The sequence below is a fragment of the Budorcas taxicolor genome, chromosome 9, assembly GCF_023091745.1.
Source record: "Budorcas taxicolor isolate Tak-1 chromosome 9, Takin1.1, whole genome shotgun sequence".
NCBI lineage: Eukaryota > Metazoa > Chordata > Mammalia > Artiodactyla > Bovidae > Budorcas > Budorcas taxicolor.
In genome coordinates, this window is record NC_068918.1 from 51,750,483 (window position 1) to 51,770,884 (window position 20,402).

Here is a 20,402-nt window from a genome sequence, read left to right on the forward strand (position 1 = left end):
GAGGTGGCCAAAGTACTGGAGTTTATAGTTGAGTAATATTCCATTGTATATATGTAATGTAACTTCCTTCCTTATCCACTCATCTGTCAATGGACGTCTAGGTTGCTTCCATGTACTAGCTATTGGAAATAGTGCTGCAGTGAACATTAGGGTACAGTGTGTCTTTTTCAATTATGGTTTCCTCCAGGTATATGCCCAGTAGTGGGATTTCTGGGTCTTATGGCAGTTTATTCCTAGTTTTTTTTTTTAAGGAATCTCCATACTGTTTTCCATAGTGGCTGAATCAATTTGCATCCCCACCAACCGTGTAAGAAGGTTCTCTTTTCTCCATACCCTCTCCAGCATTTATTGTTTGTAGACTTTTTGATGATGGCCATTCTAACCAGTGTGAAATGACACCTTATTGTAATTTTGATTTGCATTATAGCTCAGTTGGTAAAGAATCTGCCTGCAATGCAGGAGACCTGGGTTCGATTCCTGGGTTAGGAAGATCCCTTGCAGAAGGAAATCGCAACCCAGTCCAGTATTCTTGCCTGGAGAATCCCATGGACAGAGGCTCCTGACAGGCTACAGTCCATGGGGTTCTAAGACTTAGGGGATTGCGCATGACTTAGTGATTCAACCACCAATGAGTGACGTTGAACATCTTTTCATATGTTTATTAGCCATCTGTATGTCTTCTTTGGAGAAATGTCTGTTTAGGTCTTCTGCCCACTTTTTGACTGGGTTGTTTATTTTTCTGGTATTGAGCTGCATGAGCGTCTTGTATATTTTTCCTAACACCATACATGAAAACAAACTCAAAATGGATTAAAGACCTAAATGTAAGACCAGAAACTTAAAACTCCTAGATGAAAATATAGGCAGAACACTCTCTGACATAAATCAGAGCAAGATCCTCCCTGACCCATGTCCTAGAGTAATGGAAATAAAAGCAAAAATAACCAAATGGGACCTAATTACACTTAAAAGCTTTCACACAATGAAGGAAACCATAAGAAAGGTGAAAAGACAACCCTCAGCATGGGAGAAAATAATAGCAAACAAACCAACTGACAAAGAATTAATCTGCAAAATATATAAGCAGCCCATGTAGCTCAATACCAGAGAAAAAAAATTTAAAAAAAAAAGGATAAGCTGTCATCAGTCTGGGAATGAAAAGTGGATGGAAACGGTTGGCATGTTGAGAGAGAAGAGCTAACTTTATTGGCCACATACTGCATACTGAATGAGTGAATTAATGAACGGACACACACGTGGAATGTTTTCATCCTCATGAGCCTATAGGGTAGGTGTTCTTTATCATACTCTTTTCATATAAATCAGAAGAATGAGACCCAAAAAAGTTATGTGCTGATGGAGGTTGGGCCAGATATGAGTGGCAGAATCAGGATTCCAAGCAGGCAGGCTGGCTGTCCTCGACCATTGCACGGTCCTGCTTCTGTTAACCCTGCTGATACAGTGCTTAGTGCATGCTGACTCTATACTCCAGGAATTGCTCCAGGCACTTTGTGCTTTAGCTTGCTTGCTCCTCATGACAACTGGATTACAGATGAGGGATCCTCACAGAAAGCTTCTGGTTGGTATGCAGACGCCGGCAGACTGGCTCCAGAGCCTGGCTGGCCACTGCTACACACACTGTCTCTGAAGATTCAGGAAGGTTCTGATTTGTATGAAACATGCAAAAGGTTTCGAAGGGAGAAAACTGGGAAAGCCTGTCATAGAAGGTGGACTGTTCAAAGCTCATCCTTCTAACAAGCATTGATGGGATGGAATCTTTTGGAAACTTTGTTAGATGAGAATCAGTACAAGCCTCCCCCCATCTGCCAGATGCCTTCTCTTGGCATGAGGGAGAAATATATCAGGGTTAAGTGCCCAGCAGAGCAGACACTCTTGATATTAATAATATAATCATGTGTACCACCATAATCACGTGTAGAATTAGTCAAATGGTGGTGAGGATTTTTCCTGATGCAAACAGAGTACTTTCTGCTTCTCAGAAAGCTCTCAAATCTGCTGCCCAATTCACAGTCATTATGGATGTTAGAGAGGGAAGGCTGCAGTGACGTCATGGTCAAAGTTGCCAGAAAACACCAGATCCCTCACATTATTGCATCATTTTCTCCCAGACTATGGATAGAAATCAGGCAAACTGGGCTTTCCTCAGGTTTAATTAAGCAGGAGAATCTAGCAAACAAAGACATACCTCACTCTTCATACAGTTTGGGTTTGCCTCAATATAAGAAACTCTCATTCTGTGCAGAATTACAAATTTTTTATAATGTACAAAGAAATTCATTTTCCTTTCATAATTATAGTTTCTGTTTGTGGAGTGTTTACTGTAAAACAAAGACCATCTTAAATACTTTATTGAACTAGTTGAATAGCTCCGTATAGTCAGTTGCTGAGTCATGTCTGACTCTGTGACTCCGTGGACTGTAGCCTGAGAGGCTTCTCTGTCCATGGAATTGTCCAGGCAAGAATTCTGGAGTGGGTTGCCATTTCCTTCTGCAGGGGATCTTCCCAAACTAGGAATCAAACCTGGGTCTCCTGCATTGCAGGTGGATTCTTTACTGTCTCAGCCACCAGGGAACCTCAAATATCTTCTTGCTTCATCTCATTTAATCTTCACATAGTCATTTTGCAGATGGAAAAACCAAGGATTACAGAGTCTAATTGGGTACATTAATTAATGTACCCAATGTCCTACAGCCAAGAGGTGGGAGAGCAGAAACTCAAATGGAGGGCCCTCTGTCTAGGGTTGGAAGGAGAAATAGGAGTCAGGTACACTGTAGAATCAAGAAAGCACTAAGACAGAAAGAAAAATACCGTCTGCTGTCATTTATACATAAAATCTAAAAAATACAACAACCTAGTGACTATAACAAAAAGAAGCAGATTCACAGGTAGAGAGCAAGCTCTCGTGGGTACCAGTGGGGAAGGAAGGGGCAATAGAAATAGGGAAGTAAGTGATACAAGCTACTAGGTATAAAACAAGCTACCAAGATATATTGTACAACACAGGGAATATCCCCAATATTTTATAATAACTATCAATGAAGTATAACCTTTAAAAATCATGAATCACTGTATTGTGCATCCATAATTTATATAATATCGTATATCAACTATACTTTTATTTTAAAAAGAGAGAGGACCTTCCCAGAACCCAAAACAAAAAGGAAAGGAAAGAAAGTGTTGAGTAGTCTCTTCCTGCCTGATACTTCTGAATGCTTCTGGATGCTTCTCTGGTACAGTCTGGTCATACCTCTTCTTTCCGTTTGGAGAGAGGGTATTTTCTCTGCCATGGCAGTGCAAATCTGACTTTTTACAATGAGTGAGTTAGAACAAAATCTCTTCCTAACAGACTCTGCTGTACCTGAGGCATATCTTTCTCATCACACTGAGAAGCTGCCAAGGACAGGACAGGGACTTAGAAGGCTCCGAGCACATCCTTCCCCCCGTCTCTCTTCACTGACCTCCTGCCATTCCCGCATCCTCCCAGGAGCGCACTTCACCTGTGTGTTCATATTCCAGCTCCGTTTGATCTCCTTCTTGGTGACAGATGGTCCAAGTGCTTTTATTACCTGATGTGGGATTTAACGGACTGCCAAGCAATGGTCTTAGCTTCATGGTTTTAATCATTTTGAAATGGAAAAATAGGAGTGAGGGTGCCCAGGCTTTAGTGGAAAATCCACTGACAATTTCCAAAGCGTCTCCGAAAGGACCCTCAAACCAGATGACTCCTCTGCCTTGATGCCTTGATTGGGCGCTGCTGCCATGTGTGCTGAGTTTTGTTTTTAGTTACCAGCTGAATCATCTTGCAGTCTGAAATTCATCCATGCCAGCCTGCATCTCTGCAAAAACAACAGTATTTCAGAACAGAATCACATTGTCCGAAAGACCCCAGTGCATGAAAGAACCAAGTTTCCTCTTATTCAGTACCTTTTCTGTGAAAGCTATCTTTCTGCCAAGCCACAGAAACTCAGTTCTGTTTTCTTTCCCACCTGTAAACAGCATACCCTCTCAGGAAGTGGAACAGCCATTGCTAGAGATCACAGGGATGAACAGCCACATAACTGTAGATGTTCTTTATGTACAGGCAGACCTTTCTGTCAAAAGTGCATCTGGAGGTGAGCCTACCCCCACCCCTTTCCCCGAGAAAGAGTTAGGTTTGATGATTCCTTCTCTAGGTAGCACTATACTTCCTGATCAGATGATTTTACCTTTGGCAACTTACACGTTTTAGCACTTACAAGCAGTAACTAGCCCAGAAAACTAGCCCAGGAAACAATGGCTTTGTTAACATGGTTTCTTCACATCAATAACCAAGCCCAGCATTGTCACTGACCTGGTGAGTAAACTTCTGAAATGAATGACACAGTTATCTATTGAAATGAATTCAAGGAGCAAAATTTTTAAATGATGACACTTAAATATTCTTTTTTCCTTTTCTGCCCCCCCTCCTTCCTCTTCCCTTCTTTCCTTCCCTCCCTCTCTCTCCCTTTTCTTTCTGCCACCCCCTTAATCAGATTTGAAGTCCACTAATTACTGAGTTCAGTTTTCGACAGTCTGAGATCTGACAGTAATGCTAAAGTTGGGATTAGACTCGCAGGCTCCCTTTGTTTCTGCATTTGACTATCAGCTGTCTTTTCTTAGTCTTTGATTCTCTCTTGTGAGTTTTGACTTGGTGCTTCTCTAAGACAGAATAATTTCTGTCAAGTTCTGGGAACTCCCCTCCTACCCGATGGCGAAGTTTTAGAGCGGGGGGGAGTGCGCACCCCGTGTCGAACTGTGCACTGGATACAAGTCTGCAGCACCTTCTATTAAAACGTAAAATGATCCGTTGAGTCATCCTCTCTCTGGTTTGACTCAGATGCTTTATGGTGCACTTTGCATGTCATTTCTCTGTAATGATTTCCCCATGGAGAAGGGCGTCTGATAGAATCCAGGCAGACTGAAGATTGCTCTGAGTCAAATGGATCTTTTATTCTTTGAGTATTAACCCTTATCTCTCAGTTTCCCATTCTTACATTTTCCCTGAAGGAACCTTAATGAAGTAAATAGGTTCTACCACCCTCATTTAGCCTCCTAATCACTGTTCATAATTTCTTCTCACATTAGCAGCGTGAGGCTCTAGGGTCATATTTCTCTGGCTGGAAGGGAACACCAGGAGAGAACAATTCACACAGATGCCCTGATAGAGAAAAATGGAGAAGGGAAATGACTTCTTTCTGTCCTCTAACTCCTAATGTGCAAGAAGCAAATGCTAATAGGAAGCAGAGATTGATGTATGAGAAATGAATATAAATGGAGAACGTGGATACAAAGAAGTAGGAACGGAGACAAACTGGAAGTGACAAGACAGCCAAGGGTAGGAGTGGACCTACCCCGGCGGAATAAATGGGGGCTTCGGCTATACCCTTAGCTGGGAGCTAGCCACAAAAGAACCAAAAGCAGGCATCGAGATATAGAAAAGACGAGCATAGGAGATGATGGCAGAGGCGCATGTTTCCAGTCTCTCCGTTCCTAATGCCACACTCCCTCCCTGCCCACACTCCTCGCTCACCCCCACCCCGCCATCACCCAAACCCCACTGACGATAATTGTTTACCATTTTTTAAATTGGAATATAATTGCTTTACTGTGTTGTATTAGTTCCTGCTGTTCAACAGTGTGAATCAGCCATATATATACACATATCCGTTCCCTCTTTAAGCCTCCCTGCAAGCCCCCACATCCCACCCCTCTAGGTCATCACAGAGCACCAAACTCAGCTTCTGCTGCTATACAGCGGCTTTCCACTAGCTATATATTTTACACATAATAGTGTATATAGTGGGTTTCCCTGGTGGCTCGGAAGGTAAGTAATCTGCCTGCAATGCAGGAGACCTGGTTGGATCCCTGGGTCGGGAAGATCCCCTGGAGAAGGGAATGGCAACCCACTCCAGTATCCTTGCCTGGAGAATATGTCAGGGATACTTTCTCAATGTGTCCCACTCTCTGCTTGTCTTACCCCTTTGGGTCCATGTGTCCATTCTCCATGTCTGTGTCTCCATTCCTGCTCTGAAAATAGGCTCATCAGTACCACTTTTCTAGATTCCATATTTGTGTGTTATTGTATGATATTTGTTTTTCTCCTTCTGACTTACTTGACTCTGTATGACAGAATAATTGTGTATCTTGAACAGTCTGGCATGGAATCCCTTTCCCCCATTGATTGCAAAGCATGTAATTCTTTCATCTGCTTTTTGAAATGACAGTATATGTCCTATGTGATTGCTAAATCCGAATCATAACCTCCTGCTGGCTCCCGAACAGCCTGACATCACTGTTGTGTCACCTGACATCACTGGGTGGGGATTCCGATAGGAGGAGCTGATGGACATCCCACTTGATTCAAGAGCTACAGTTTCTGAGAACCCATCCTGCACACCACAACCCTCTTTGAGGGGAGCAGGGTGAGAAGAGAGCAAGGTGTTGAACCATTGTTCAGTCCCAGTGGGCACTGCATCCCATTGGTATGAACAAATTGGCCCTTGATCCATCCTTCCTTTGGGTTGACTTGTTTTTAAGGAGAAAAAGTTCGGATTGTTTTGGGGAAAGTCTTTCTTTCTTGTTCATCTTTCCCAAAAGTTTTGTGGTGGTATTTCTCCATTCCAACCAGCTATGTTATTTTGAACATCTCTAACTTCCAAAAAAAAAAAAGATAAAAAAAAAAAAGATTTTTCAAGACTGTACTTAGAAAGGCTCACATTTCACGTTTTTCTTAAACTTTCTATACTTTCACAGAACCATTGAAATTAAAACTAGAAATACCTTGCAGGTCACCTAGTCCATTTCCTCATTTTATAGATAAGGAAGTGGAAGTGCATTGAAGTGATTGGGTTTTCAGAGAGAGAAGATGAAACATGAGATCTCTGAAAAGAGGCTTGTTTGAAAATAAGCCTGTTCTCAGATGTCTCACCACCTCCTGAAGGGCCTTGTCCCTGTTTTCTGCCCATTTTTGAAGATTCTTATTTAAAATGTCCAGCTAGATTTGATTGCCTTTAAGGTCCCTTCAGACCTTAAATTGTAGGTTATAAGATGTGGGTATGTATTTTTCTTTAAAACCCAAAGTCCACCCCAGGACCTTTGTAGTTAAGTCACTGAACCTGAGGCAGGGAACTTGAGCTGTAAACTCGTTCCTAAAATCTTCCATTTAGAGCGAGAGGACTCAGTGGTGAAGAGTCTGCCTGCAATGCAAGAGATGCTGGTTCAATCCTGGGGTCAGGAAGATCCCTTGGAGTAGAAAATGGCAACCCATTCCAAAATTCCATGGACAGAGGAGCCTGGTGGGCTCCATTCCATGGAGTTTCAAAGAGTTGGATACAACTGAGTGTCTGAGGACACAATCATAGGGTTTTTTTTTATAAAATACAATGTAGAAAAAGAAAGGTGCATAAGCAAATGTGTAATTCAATAAAAAGCAGACAAATATCTGCCTATCACTGATGTCAAGAAATAGAACTTTGTGACAGCACCCCTGAGACCTTCCCAGTACCACTTTCTAATAAGTCTCTCCCTTCTGTGTCTTTTTCTTTTTTCTGTTTTTATTTTTTGGCCCTGTTGCATTGCATGTGGGATCTTAGTTCCCAGACCAGGGATTGAACTAGTGCCCCCTGAATTGGGAGCATGGAGTTTTAACCACTGGCCCACCAGGCAAGTCCTGAGTCCTCTTTTTAGTTTCACCACCTATGTGTGTATCCATAGATACTGAAGTTTAATCTGTTTTTGAACTTGATGTCCATGGAATCCAACCGTGTTGTTATTTTGTGCCTTGCTTCCCTAGCTCAGTACTCAGTGTTAGGTTTGTGAGATTTGTCCATGTTGCATATGACTCTAATTTGCTCTGTATTCTTCCATTAAAACAATATATGCATATACCTCAGTGTGTTTATTCATTCTGCTACCAGCTGACATTGCGTTGTTTCCAGTGAGAAGCTGAACAACACTGCTGTGACCACTCTTGTCCAGAGTTCTGCTACAGACATGCAGAAGCATCACTTGTGTGTAGTCTCAGAACGGAATTACTGAGTGACAGTCTTCAACTTCATTAGATAATGCCAAAGTGTTTCCCAAGGAATCTGAACCAGTGGTCAGTGTGTGAGTCCCTGTGGCTTTATATCTTCACAAACACTTTATTTATCTAATTTTCCAATTCTTTCCAGTATTGTGGATATGCAGTAAATCTTTAATTCTTTATTGGCTTTAGATTATTACATACCATCTGCTGCCGACATTCTAGTATTTCTTGTAGCTCAGTCTCTGTATCATACTGTTCCTCTACAAATAGTTTACTTTTTCTTTTTTTTTAATGAAGCCATAGCATGAATGTACTTTTGTTTTTGTTTGTGTTTGGCCACACCACTCAGCATGCAACATCTTAGTTCCCGGGCCAGCGATGGGACCCACACTGCCTGCAGTGAAAGGCAGTCTTAACCGCTGGACTGCTAAGGAAGACTTCCAGTTTACTTTTGAAAATGGAAATGCTAGTCATTGTCACTAATATTATGTTACCCAATAGTTTGAAAGTTTCGATTCTTTTTTATTTGGCTCTGTTTATAAGAAGTAAAACAACAACATCAACAGCAAAATTACCCCTGAAATTGGGGCCTGTTATGATGGTTCCTAATTTTTCTCAACTGCACAGTAAAAACCATTGTCACAAACTGTATCAGTAAATTGAACTTCCTCCTGAAAGGTCAAGGAAAATGGAAGTTTATGTTGAAGTAGGAGAACCATTCAGAGCTATTAAGGATTTGATGATATAATTCTAAGTGCTTCCTCCTAATAACGGCCTTAAATTTCAGTTCCCTAGCCACTAACTAGTACACACGCAGATGGAGTGTTTGAGTAAATAAAGAACAGGGAACGTTTTAGTGCTCCATGTCAGGCCCTCAATTTAGCTATCTAAAGGCATTAGAGACATTAAGTGACAGGCACTGTAGTTTTCCATTAGAAAATGCCAAAATTGGATTGCTTTCCACTTTAAGTAAGAAGTTTGAGTCCTGATGCGATTGAAAAGTGTTTCCAATCCCAAAGTAATAACTTCGTAATTTTAATGGCACAGTGCACTCTAAAACTTCTATAGACTTGATAACTTTCTTTTATATAAACTAACCCTTACAGTTCTGTAGTAAGTGACTTTTAAAGAGTGCTTCATAAGAGCAGAAATTTACTCAGCAAATACTAAATAATTTAGTGTTTGATTCACAGAAGTGTTTACTTAATGCGCTGTTTCTAGGAGAAGTGTGGTTGGAATTTCAAGTGAAATGGTTTGTAATTTGGTCTTTTTCATTACTTGCAAGGCATATTCATGTCTTCTCTTATGAAACATTGTAAACATGACACATTATCTGAAAAACTTAACGTTCTACTTTTTTGTGAATTGAAACTTTTCAGGTTTCCCATTGTAGTTCTTTTTCTTTTCTTGGCTTTTCAATGTAGACTTTTACCTTCAGAATTAAGTGTTAGACATTTTAATTTCTGAATATGACCCAATAGTGAATGAAGAGTGAAAGAGGGAGTTAACAAGTGAGTCTGTATTCATTAACACTTCATCTTTGAATGATAAGAGTTGTGGTCTGTGTAGCTTTTTGAGAGGATGAGCATACTCTGATAAAATTATACTAATTATCTTTTACTGCCAAACCATATGATAAGATGATTGGGGTATATGTGTGTGTACTTGTGCAGCTGGGGGGTTTTTTGGCCTACAAAAAGAAGAATGAGATCCAGCCAAAACCCAAATCAGAACCTTTGGAAAGCTTCCTTACAATCTGATTTCAGCTAATGTCTGCACACTTTAACACATTGTCTAATGCTTAGCGTAAAGACTGGCTGTCAGATTCCTATATGCTATTCTGGGCTGTTACTCACTACAAAGTACTTCATTCTTAGATCCCATGGGTCCTGCTACAGATTTCAGGATTTGCTGCATTAGGGGGAAAAAATGTGTTTTTATATTAGTACGGTAGGTAAAAAAATAATAATAATAATAACATAATGCATTGATAGGAGAACCAGATTTCTGGTTGGCATTGGTCAGTCCAAAACAGACAAATTAGACAGAATTCCTAGAAGAACACCAATGATAACTGCAGCATGGGAAGGGCTGACTGATTTCTAAAAGAAGAGAAACATCATGTTCCATTATGCTTGAAGAGGGGCCAACGGGGAGGGGTATGATAAGCTCTGGTAGGAATGTAAAAACCAAGAGGCACAGAGTGGGCTTGGCATGGTATTGTAAGGATTATCCAGGAATAATGTAATAAAGTCAAGAAAATCCTCAGACATATTAGAGTCTAGCAACAGCGTCTTGGGAATGATAGATATTTTTTCCTTTTTGTTATATTCACTAGTATGTTGTATTTTTTTTTTTTTAGATTCCACATACAAGTGATATCAATACAGTCTTTGTCTTTCTCTGTCTGACTTATTTCACTTAGCACAATATCCTCCAACCCCATCTATGTTGCTGCAAATGGAAAATTTTCATTCTTGTTATGTCTGAGTAGTATTTCATTGTGTGTCTGCATGTGTATACACATATATATATATTCTGGCCTGGAGAATTCCGTGGACTGAATGGTTCATGGGGTCACAAAGAGTCAGAAACTACTGAGTGACTTTCGCTTCACTTCACTTCACTTCACACACAGATATATACTTTCTTTATCGTCTCGATTCATCTGTTGATTGACTCTTAGATTGCTTCCATGTCTTGATTATTGTAAGTAGTGCTGCTGTGAACATTGGAGTGCATGTATCTTTCCAAATGAGAGTTTTCTCCAGGCATATGCCCAGGAGTAGGATTGCTGGATCATATGCTAGTTCTCTTTGTAGTTTTTCCGGGAACTTCTATACCATTTTCCATAGTAGCTACACCAATTTACATTCTCACCAGTAGTGTAGAAGGGTTGCCCTTTCTCCACACCCTGTCCAGCATTTATTTGTAGACTCTTGTGTGTGTGTGCATGTATTTGTTTTTTTAATTTATTTTTAATTGGAGAATAATTGCTTTACAATGTTGTGTTGGTTTCTGATACACCAACACGAATCAACCATAGGTACACATATTATTTGCAGATTTTTTGTTGATGGGCTTTCTGACTGTTGTGAGGTGATACCTCATTGTTTTGATTTGCATTTCTCTAATAATTAGTGATGTTGAACATCTTTTCATGTGATTGTTGGCGATTAGTATGTCTTCTTTGGAGAAATGTGTATTTAGATCTGCTGATTTTTTGCTTGGGTTGTTTGCTTATTGTTGTTGTTTGATATTGAGTTGTGTGAGATTTTTATATATTTTGGATATTAACCCCTTGTCAGTCACATCATTTGCAAATATTTTCTCCTATTCTGTAGGTTGTCTTTTCATTTGTTTTTTTTTCTTATGGTTTCCTTTGCTGTGCAAAAACATTTAAGTCTAATTAGATCCCATTTGTTTATTTTTGTTTTTATTTTCTTTGCTTTACGAGACAGATCCAAAAACTATTGCTGTAATTTATATCAAAGAGTGTTCCGCTTGTGTATTCTTCTAGGATTTTTATGTTCTTAAATTTATATCCTTAATCCATTTTGAGTTTATTTTTATATATGATGTGACATTAATTTTATAAAGAGTGACATTTTAATATCATTCTTTCTGGTTTCCCCAGCACCACTTACTGAATGAAGAGACTGTCTTTTCTCCATTGTATATTCTTGCTTCCTTTATCATAGATTAATTGGCCATAAATGTGTGAGTTTATTTCTGAGGTCTCTGTTCTGTTCCATTGATCTATGTGTCTGTTTTTGTGCCAATATCATACTGTTTTGATTACTTTAGCTTTTACTGTAGTCTGAAGCCAGGGAGCATGATGCCTCCAGTTGTGTCCTTTCTCAAGATTGTTGTGGTAATTCATAGTCTTTAGTGTTTCCATAAAATTTTTTAAATTATACTTTAGATCTGTGAAAAAACCCCTTGTATTTTATAGAAATTGCATTGAATCTGTAGATTGCCTTGGGTGGTATGGTCATTTTAATAGTATTAATTATTCAGTCCTAGAACACAGTATCTCTTTCCAGCTGTTTGTGTCATCTTCAGTTTCTTCCCTCAGTATCTTTTAAAAAATACTTAGTTTATTTATCTATTTGGCTGAACTGAATCTTTAGTTGAGGCATGTGAACACTTAGCTGCAACATGTGAGATGTAGTTCCCTGATCAGGGATCTAACCCAGGCCCCCTGCATTGGGGGCGTGGAGTTAGCCACTGGGCCACCAGAGAAATCCTCCATCAGTATCTTACAGTTTTCCCATTACAGGTCTTTTACCTCCTTGGGTAGGCTTATTCCTAGATATTTTATTATTTTTGATGCAGTAGTAAATGAGATTGTTTCCTTAATTTCTTGTTCTGATTTTTCATTGTTAGTGTATAGAAATGCAACAGGTTTCTGTATATTAATTTTGTATCCTGTAACTTTACTGTATTAATTGATGAGTTCTGGTAGTTTTCTGGTGGCATGTTGAGGGTTTTCTATGTATAGTATGTCATCTGCAGAAAGAGACCATCGTACTCGTGAACTAGAATCTGAGAATCCACCTGCTGCCTTGACTTCATCACTATTGATGACTGTTCCTGCCTGGTAGGTGAACCCTTGTCCATTCCTGCCATATAGCAGTCAGCCCCACTCAGACCTCAGTGGAGCTCCACATTGGGTTCCCAGGCGGCATATTTGTATCCCTTGCTCAGCCATGGTTCCTAGAACAAACCTCTGGACTAAGATACATAGGACTAGAGGAGCTGGTGGCATCAGCTCCACATATTATTCCAAAATGTCCCTCTAGGTTTGAATTCTCCATTTCCTAATGGTAACTTCTCTTCAAGGGTCTTGTTCCCTCCATTTCATCCCGATACCATGATCTAGCCTATCAGATCTTCCTCACTTGAAACCTGTGTGAGCAGAGGCTGGGTTTCTGGTTCCTTCTCTCCCAGCAGGCTTTTTTGTTTGTTTGTGTTTTATGTGTTATTTGTGTGAAAAATATTATAAATCTATTGCAGTGCAGTACCCTATAACCAACTGTGTTAGTTGTGTACCTTGGCTAACTTTGCTGAACTTAAGAACGAATTGGACTTACAAACATGCTCTTGAAATGGAACTCATTTGTATGTAGGGAACTCACTGTTAATTTATTTCCAAATAATATATGCATCAAGGAAGAAATCAAAATGAAAATTAGAAAGTATTTTGAACTGAATTAAAATAAAAGTTCAACATTTCTTGCTGCTAAAGTAACTCGAGTGAAATGTATAGCATTAAAGTTTTCATTAGAAAAGATGAAAGATCTCAGGTCAATGAATTCAACTTCCACCTTAGGAGACTGGTAAAGAAGAGCAAATTAAACCCAAAGTAAGGACAAGAAAGGATATAATAATGAGAGCAGAATTCAGTATAATAGAAAACAGAAAGTAATCAATTTAAGCAAAAGCTTGTTCTTTGAGAATATCAATAAAATTGATAAACCTTGAGCCAAAGTGATCAGGAAAAAAAAAAGACATGACACAAGTTTCTAGTATCTAGAGGCTGAGAGGTGCCATTGGTACAGATTTTACTGATGTTAAAGGAACATAAGGAAATATTATGTGTAACTTTATGCCAATAAATTTGACAATAGTTTTTAAATTGAATTTATAATTAAAACTCCAGACCCTGAAAAGTCTATGGAAACTGATAAGCAAGTTATACAAAGCTGCAGGATACAATATGAACATGCAAAAATAATTTATATATCTATATACTAACAATGAAAAATCAGAAATGTAAGTTAAAAACAAAACCATTTCTAATTGCATTAAAAATATTAATATCTAGTTGTAAATCTGACAAAAGATGTGACCTTGGTTTGTGCAAAGGGTTTTTAGATATGACACCAAAAGCATGATTCATTAAAGAAAAAATTGGTCACTGGACTTCATCAAATGAAGATTTTCTGCTTTTTGAAAGACACTGCTAAGAGAATAAAACGACAAGCTATAGACCTGGAGAAAACATTTGCAAATCACATATCTGATAGACTTTTATTAAAAACTTTTATAAAGAAAGCTGTGGTACATATACACAATGGAGTATTACTCAGCCATTAAAAAGAATTCATTTGATTCAGTTCTGATGAGATGGATGAAACTGGAGCCGATTATACAGAGTGAAGTAAGCCAGAAAGAAAAACACCAATACAGTATACTAACACTTATATATGGAATTTAGAAAGATGGCAATGATGACCCTGTATGCAAGACAGGAAAAAAGACACAGCTGTGTATAACGGACTTTTGGACTCAGAGGGAGAGGGAGAGGGTGGGATGATTTGGGAGAATGGCATTCTATCATGTATACTATCATGTAAGAATTGAATCGCCAGTCTATGTCTGACGCAGGATACAGCATGCTTGGGGCTGGTGCATGGGGATGACCCACAGAGATGTTATGGGGAGGGAGGTGGGAGGGGGGTTCATGTTTGGGAACACATGTAAGAATTAAAGATTTTAAAATTAAAAAAATTAAATTAAAAAAAATTAAAAAAAAAAAAGAACGTTCAAAACTCAGTAATAAGGAAACAACCCAGTATAAAATGGCAAAGAATCTCTCCAGAGAAAAGGTATGAAAGTGAAAGTGTTAGTCGCTTGGTCACACCCGACTCTTTGCGACCCCATGGACTATAAGCCTACCAGGCTCCTCTGTCTATGGAATTCTCCAGGCACGAGTACTGGAGTGGGTTGCCATTGCCTTCTCCAGAGGATCTTACTGACTCAGGGATTGAACTCAGGTCTCCTGCACTGCAAGCAGTACCATCTGAGCCTCCAGGGAAGCTCCAACACATCACTCAACGTGGGGCATGAACCCACGACTCTGAGATTAAATGCTCTACCGAGAAAATGGATAGATGACAAATAAGCACATGAAAGATTCTCAATATCTTCAGTCACTGGAGAAAAGCAAACTGAAATCACTGAGAGATGCCACAATGCACCTATTATAACTGCCAAACTTAGAAAGGCTGACCATACCACGTGGTGGCAAGGATGGGAAAGAAGTGAACTCTCATCCATTGCCATTGAAAATGTAAAATGGCACAGCCACTTTAGAAAACAGGGGCTGTTTCTATATAAGTTAGACTTACACATACAAAATGATCCATCAATTCTATCTCTAGGTGTTTACATGAGAGAAATGAAAGCTTACATTCATACAGAGATTTATACACTAATCCAGAGGAGCTTTATCTGTAACAACCCAAAGCTGGAAATACCCAAGTATCCATCAGTAGGTGAATGGAGGAGTGCAAGGGAGAGATTGTTAAGGGATGTAAAGAGACTCAGTGGTGAAGAATATGTTCAGTGTATTGATTGTGATTATGGTTTCAAAATCCATGGATTTTGGTGTTTGTGGGCAGTCTTGGAGTCAATTCCAATGGATACCAAGGGACTACTGTATTTGGAGAATACATTTTTGGACTTCCCAGGTGACACTAGTGATAAGGAACCCACCTGCCAGTGCAGGAGACACAAGAGACACAGGTTCCATCCCTGGGTCAGGAAGATCCCCTGGAGAATGAAATGGCAACCCACTCCAGTATTCTTGCCTGGAGAATCCCATGGACAGAGGAGCCTGGCGGGCTACAGTCCATAGGGTCGCAAAGAGTTGGACACAACTGAAGTGACTTAGTATTGTTTCACAGTTGTGAATATCTGCCAAAATATGTCAAGATTGCATGCTCTAGGCTATGCAATTTTATGGTGTGTTAAAGCTCTTTTAAAATAAATAAGAAGGCCTTCTCTGGCAGTCTTGTAGTTAAGACTCCATGCTTCCACTGCATGGGACATGGGTTCAATCCCTGGTCAAGGAATTAAGATCCCGAATGCCAGGCAGCACCACCAAAAAATTGTTTAAGTTTTTTTAAATGAAATAAATAAGAATAAAGCCAAAAAGAAAATAAGACTCACTATTGAAATTAATACTAGTGTAAACATTACTGGAAAACTGTTGCATGCTAAGTCACTTCAGTCATGTCTGACTCTTGTGACCCCATGGACTGTAGCCTGCCAGGCTCCTCTGTCCATGGGATTTTCCAGGCAGGAATACTGGAGTGAGTTGCCATTTCCTACTCTAGGGGATCTTCCTGACCCAGGGATCAAACCTACATCTCTTATGTCTCCTGCATTGGCTGGTAGGTTCTTTACCACTAGCGCAACTGTTAGGTAAATTAATTAGATTTTTTAAATTCGTCAGTGGACACTTTTTAAAGCAAAGAACCTCTTTGTAAAAGTAATCTTCACTGTTGAATATATCTTTTTTTTGACTGCTAATGTGATATACTGTATTTCCTTGAAGAGAGTGTACCTCCAGTCTGCTGGAGTAATGATAGCACACTTCCACTTCTTTTCAAGAGCCTTTCATGACAGTAGTAGCATTATGGTAGCTTTGCTTGAAGTGGTGGAGGGCAATTGCTATAGATAAGTGGCTACATCCACTCCATCATACACAGTCCGTTTAGTTCCCATGTTAAATTACACATTGTGATTAGATGTTTAACCACTTGGTGTCTTGGCCAAATTTCAGCCCAGAAACTTAAACACGTGCTTCATCAAGGCAGCATTGCCAATACTTCTGAATGATTCATTTCCTCTTAACACAAAGCTCAGTTAATACTTGCACTGGGACTGAGTATGTGTGAAAGTTCCCTTTCAGTCCACTAACAAAATCAAAACTACCAAGTTTTAAAGTGGGTATGTGTTTTGAGTGTTTGGGGTGTTCTATTAAAAGACCTGGCTTTGTTTCCATTGGGGTTTAAAAAGACGCAGTAAGGGGAAAGGAGAAAAGTCAGCCATAGAATACGACTTTCCAGATGTTTTATGAGTTCACGGTGCTAACTGAGCATAAGATGCTAACAGACAGTTCTGCGCCTTTCAGCCTGACTCCATCAGGGTGGTGGTTCACAGGAGGGCAGCATCCTTTCTCACCGTCTCTCTGACGCAGGGAGCCACGATGACCCAGGCTGGCTTGCTCTCTTTCAGGGTGTGAACGGCATGTCTGTGGATGAGAAGCCTGACTCCCCCATGTATGTGTATGAGTCCACAGTCCACTGCACCAACATCCTCCTGGGCCTCAATGACCAGCGCAAAAAGGATATTCTCTGTGACGTGACCCTGATCGTGGAAAGGAAGGAGTTCCGGGCCCACCGAGCTGTGCTGGCCGCATGCAGTGAATACTTCTGGCAGGCGCTGGTCGGACAGACGAAAAATGATTTGGTGGTCAGCTTGCCCGAGGAGGTACGGTACTATGGTTTGTTCGTGTGGTTGCTAACAGAGGCCTGTTGACTGGGAGGTGGACCTGGAAGGTGGGCGCAATGCCACATCCCCACTTGCGGGTTGATGATCAAGTTACCCACATGTTAGGTTTGTGGCTGAGCCGGTTTCTATTTGATGCATTTCAAGTCTCGGAAGCGTGAATCTGAACCTCACCTGTGGCTCGCAGCCTCTCATAGTTTCTAGTTCACTTACTCTTCGGGTTTTGAGTCGTTTGACCGAAGTTTAGTACAATCCTAGATGTGGGATCTGAATCACTGGGGCTGTTGCTATGATTTTTCTCTTTCAAATGGTTGAAGGAACACTTGACTTACCTTGAGAGTAAAAGAATGAAAGTATTCACAGCACCTTCCTTGCCCAGGGGCAAAGTAAAAGCAAGCGGTCGTTTTCACAGTTAATATAGTTAGATTCTAAGAAGCGTAAACTGTGCTTTTCTCACCATTGTTGAAAATACCCTACTCAGGTTTCTTAATTACTTTGGGGAGTCCAGTCACTTCTGTACCTTGGGGACACTAGTAGATGTACTTGCTCTGTCCAGAGATGATACTCAATTGACTAGTTTGAGCTGCCGACACTCAAAAGATAGGCTTCATGCTGACAGACCATTAGATTGGTCACCCCTTTGAATTGCATATGCTGTTTCTCTTCTTCCGTCATCCTGACTCCTCTTCATTTCTGTGGAACTAAGAGTGACACTGAGCAGCCTTAGGCTTTGTGTTCAGGCCAGAATCATTTCCTATGCACCACCAGCACTAGGGCCACTGACAGCTGCACAGGCTGTGCACTGCACAACTCACACCCATAGTCTGTACAAAGAGAGCCCCAGAGTTGTGCCATGATCCACAGAGCAGCTCTTCACAGCACTCCTAGGAGAAACCAAGGACCCAGTCACCCTGAGGGAATGATGGGTGCAACTAGCTCTAAGTCCCAGAAGTCATAAATCCAGTGCCTCCAGAGGCCTAGAAATCATAAAAATGAATAAAGCAGGTTATATATAAAAAGTGGGCTTCCCTGGTGGCTCAGACGATAAAGAATCTGCCTGCAATGTGGGAGACCTGGGTTTGATCCCTGGGTTGGGAAGATCCCCTGTTGAAGGGAACAGCTACCCACTCCAGTATTCTGGCCTGGAGAATTCCGTGGACTGTATAGTCCATGGGGTTAAAAAGAGTCAGACATGACTGAACAACTTTCACTTTCATTATATAAGAAATAGGCAATGGTGAGGCAAGCACCTGCTCTGCAGAAAGACATTCAAGTTCAACCTAAGAAACAAATATACACACTACTATATACAAAATATAAAATAGATAAACAGCAAGGAAGCTAGGGGAGCTTTATTGATACTAGTCAAAATAGACTTTAAGACAACATTATTTGCACAGGGAGCTAGATTCAGTATCTTATAATAACCTATAATGGAAAAGAATCGAGCCCCCAGGGAAGCCCAAAGAATATAGATGCATATATATTCCTATCTATAAATCTGAAACACTTTGCTGTACACCTGAAACAATTTAAATCAACTGTCCTTCAATTTTTAAAAGTCGCTGTATACCCGCCCCCCCCCCCCAAAAAAAAAAATAGACAGGGAGTCAGAAGGATCACCAGATCCAGTCCCCTGTTAAGCAACGTCTGCAAAGCAGGAGAGTGGCCCGCTGGCAAAGTGAAGGTGGCATAGAGTTTCACATGAATATTCTTTGCTATGTACCCATGTGAAAGGCTCCATCACTACTCCTCACACCCCTGGCAAGAGCATAACTAAAAAGATCCCGATACAAGATGCCAAAGAGCCAATCAGCTGAAGGCCATGTAATCGGGGCTGGGGTAGGGAGGGACGTTTATATGCCAAGTGATGTGGGAAGGCCAAGGAGAGGCAGGTTCCTGGTGACTAGTGATCCTGAGCTGGACTGTCCTCGTCTGTGTTAATGGGCAGCTACTTAATCCATCATGAGGTGATAGGATAAATATAAAAGTCTCCATTTAAACTAGTAGGACTTCATCAAATGTGAGACTCTTTCTTCGTCTCTAGAGGGGCGGGTGTCAAGAATGCCTTTTGAATTTACTTTCGCTCTAGAATTCTCTGAAAATATCTGACAAGAATCCCACTTACCCAGAATGGTTTTGGGGAGGGGGTGGAGTTTGCAGTTAATTTACTATCTGTATCTGTTTGAGAACCACCTAATTTATGTTTTATACTGCTTTTAAAAAGTTAGATTATTTTAAAATGTATTTACAAATGAAAACCATAATTTACATAATTTAGTCTCTCTTCCATGACTGCTGACCACATCTTAAAACTCCCTGGACCCTGTACCTTATAAGCCCTGGCCTCCCCCAATCCCAGTAAGCTCTGTAATCCTCGTCTAGTCCCTTAACCTCTCTGAGCCCTAGTTCTTACCTGTAAAAACCCCTAAAATTCTGAAGTCCTTAAATTATGTGTCATAATGCAATGCCAAGGCAATAAAACCTAACCTAAAAGTTTCTTTTTAGATCAAATCCCTGATGATCACTTATTTCCTTGGCACTGGGCGCTGTAGTCAGAGGCACACTGTAGAGATGTCACACAAAAATCTGCTGTTGGAACTTTTCGGTTGTTTGTCTTCCAGTTAAGTGAGAATCTGCTAAATGCTGATTTTCTTCTTTCTAGTCGTGTGAAACGATTTTTGCCCCTGTGTCATATGCATTTCCAAATCATTAAAACATTCTGGTTATTTATGTGCCTGAAACCTTCAGATATAACTTTTTTTTTTCCCTTCCTATGATACGTGAATTCATATTGTCAGGAACCCAGCTCTAAGCTTCTCGCTAATGGGCATGCAAACAAGCCTCCATGGTATTTTCCTCTGTGGGTCTGTAATTTTTTTCTGAGACCCACTTCCAAGCCTGTCGCCTCTGCTCAGAGCCCCGTCCTGTGGCCCCAACCAAGCACCGGGCATTGTTTTCTCTCCTTGCTGTGTGCACACTGCAAGGTCCTTGCAGGCTCAAAGATCATTGTCCTACTTAGCTCAGTGAATGA

General features: G+C 40.4%; 1 protein-coding gene across 2 annotated transcripts in view; it reads left to right on the forward strand.

The window, feature by feature from the left end:
* The window catches only part of BACH2 (BTB domain and CNC homolog 2), a 383,072-nt gene that overhangs the window by 279,578 nt on the left and 83,092 nt on the right, over positions 1-20,402 (forward strand). For both annotated transcript variants that reach the window (XM_052645752.1, XM_052645751.1), the window contains one exon: positions 17,096-17,350. In XM_052645752.1, coding sequence (XP_052501712.1) covers positions 17,108-17,350 — 243 coding nt within the window. In that variant the 5' untranslated portion in view covers positions 17,096-17,107. The remainder of the gene's footprint in view (positions 1-17,095; positions 17,351-20,402) is intronic.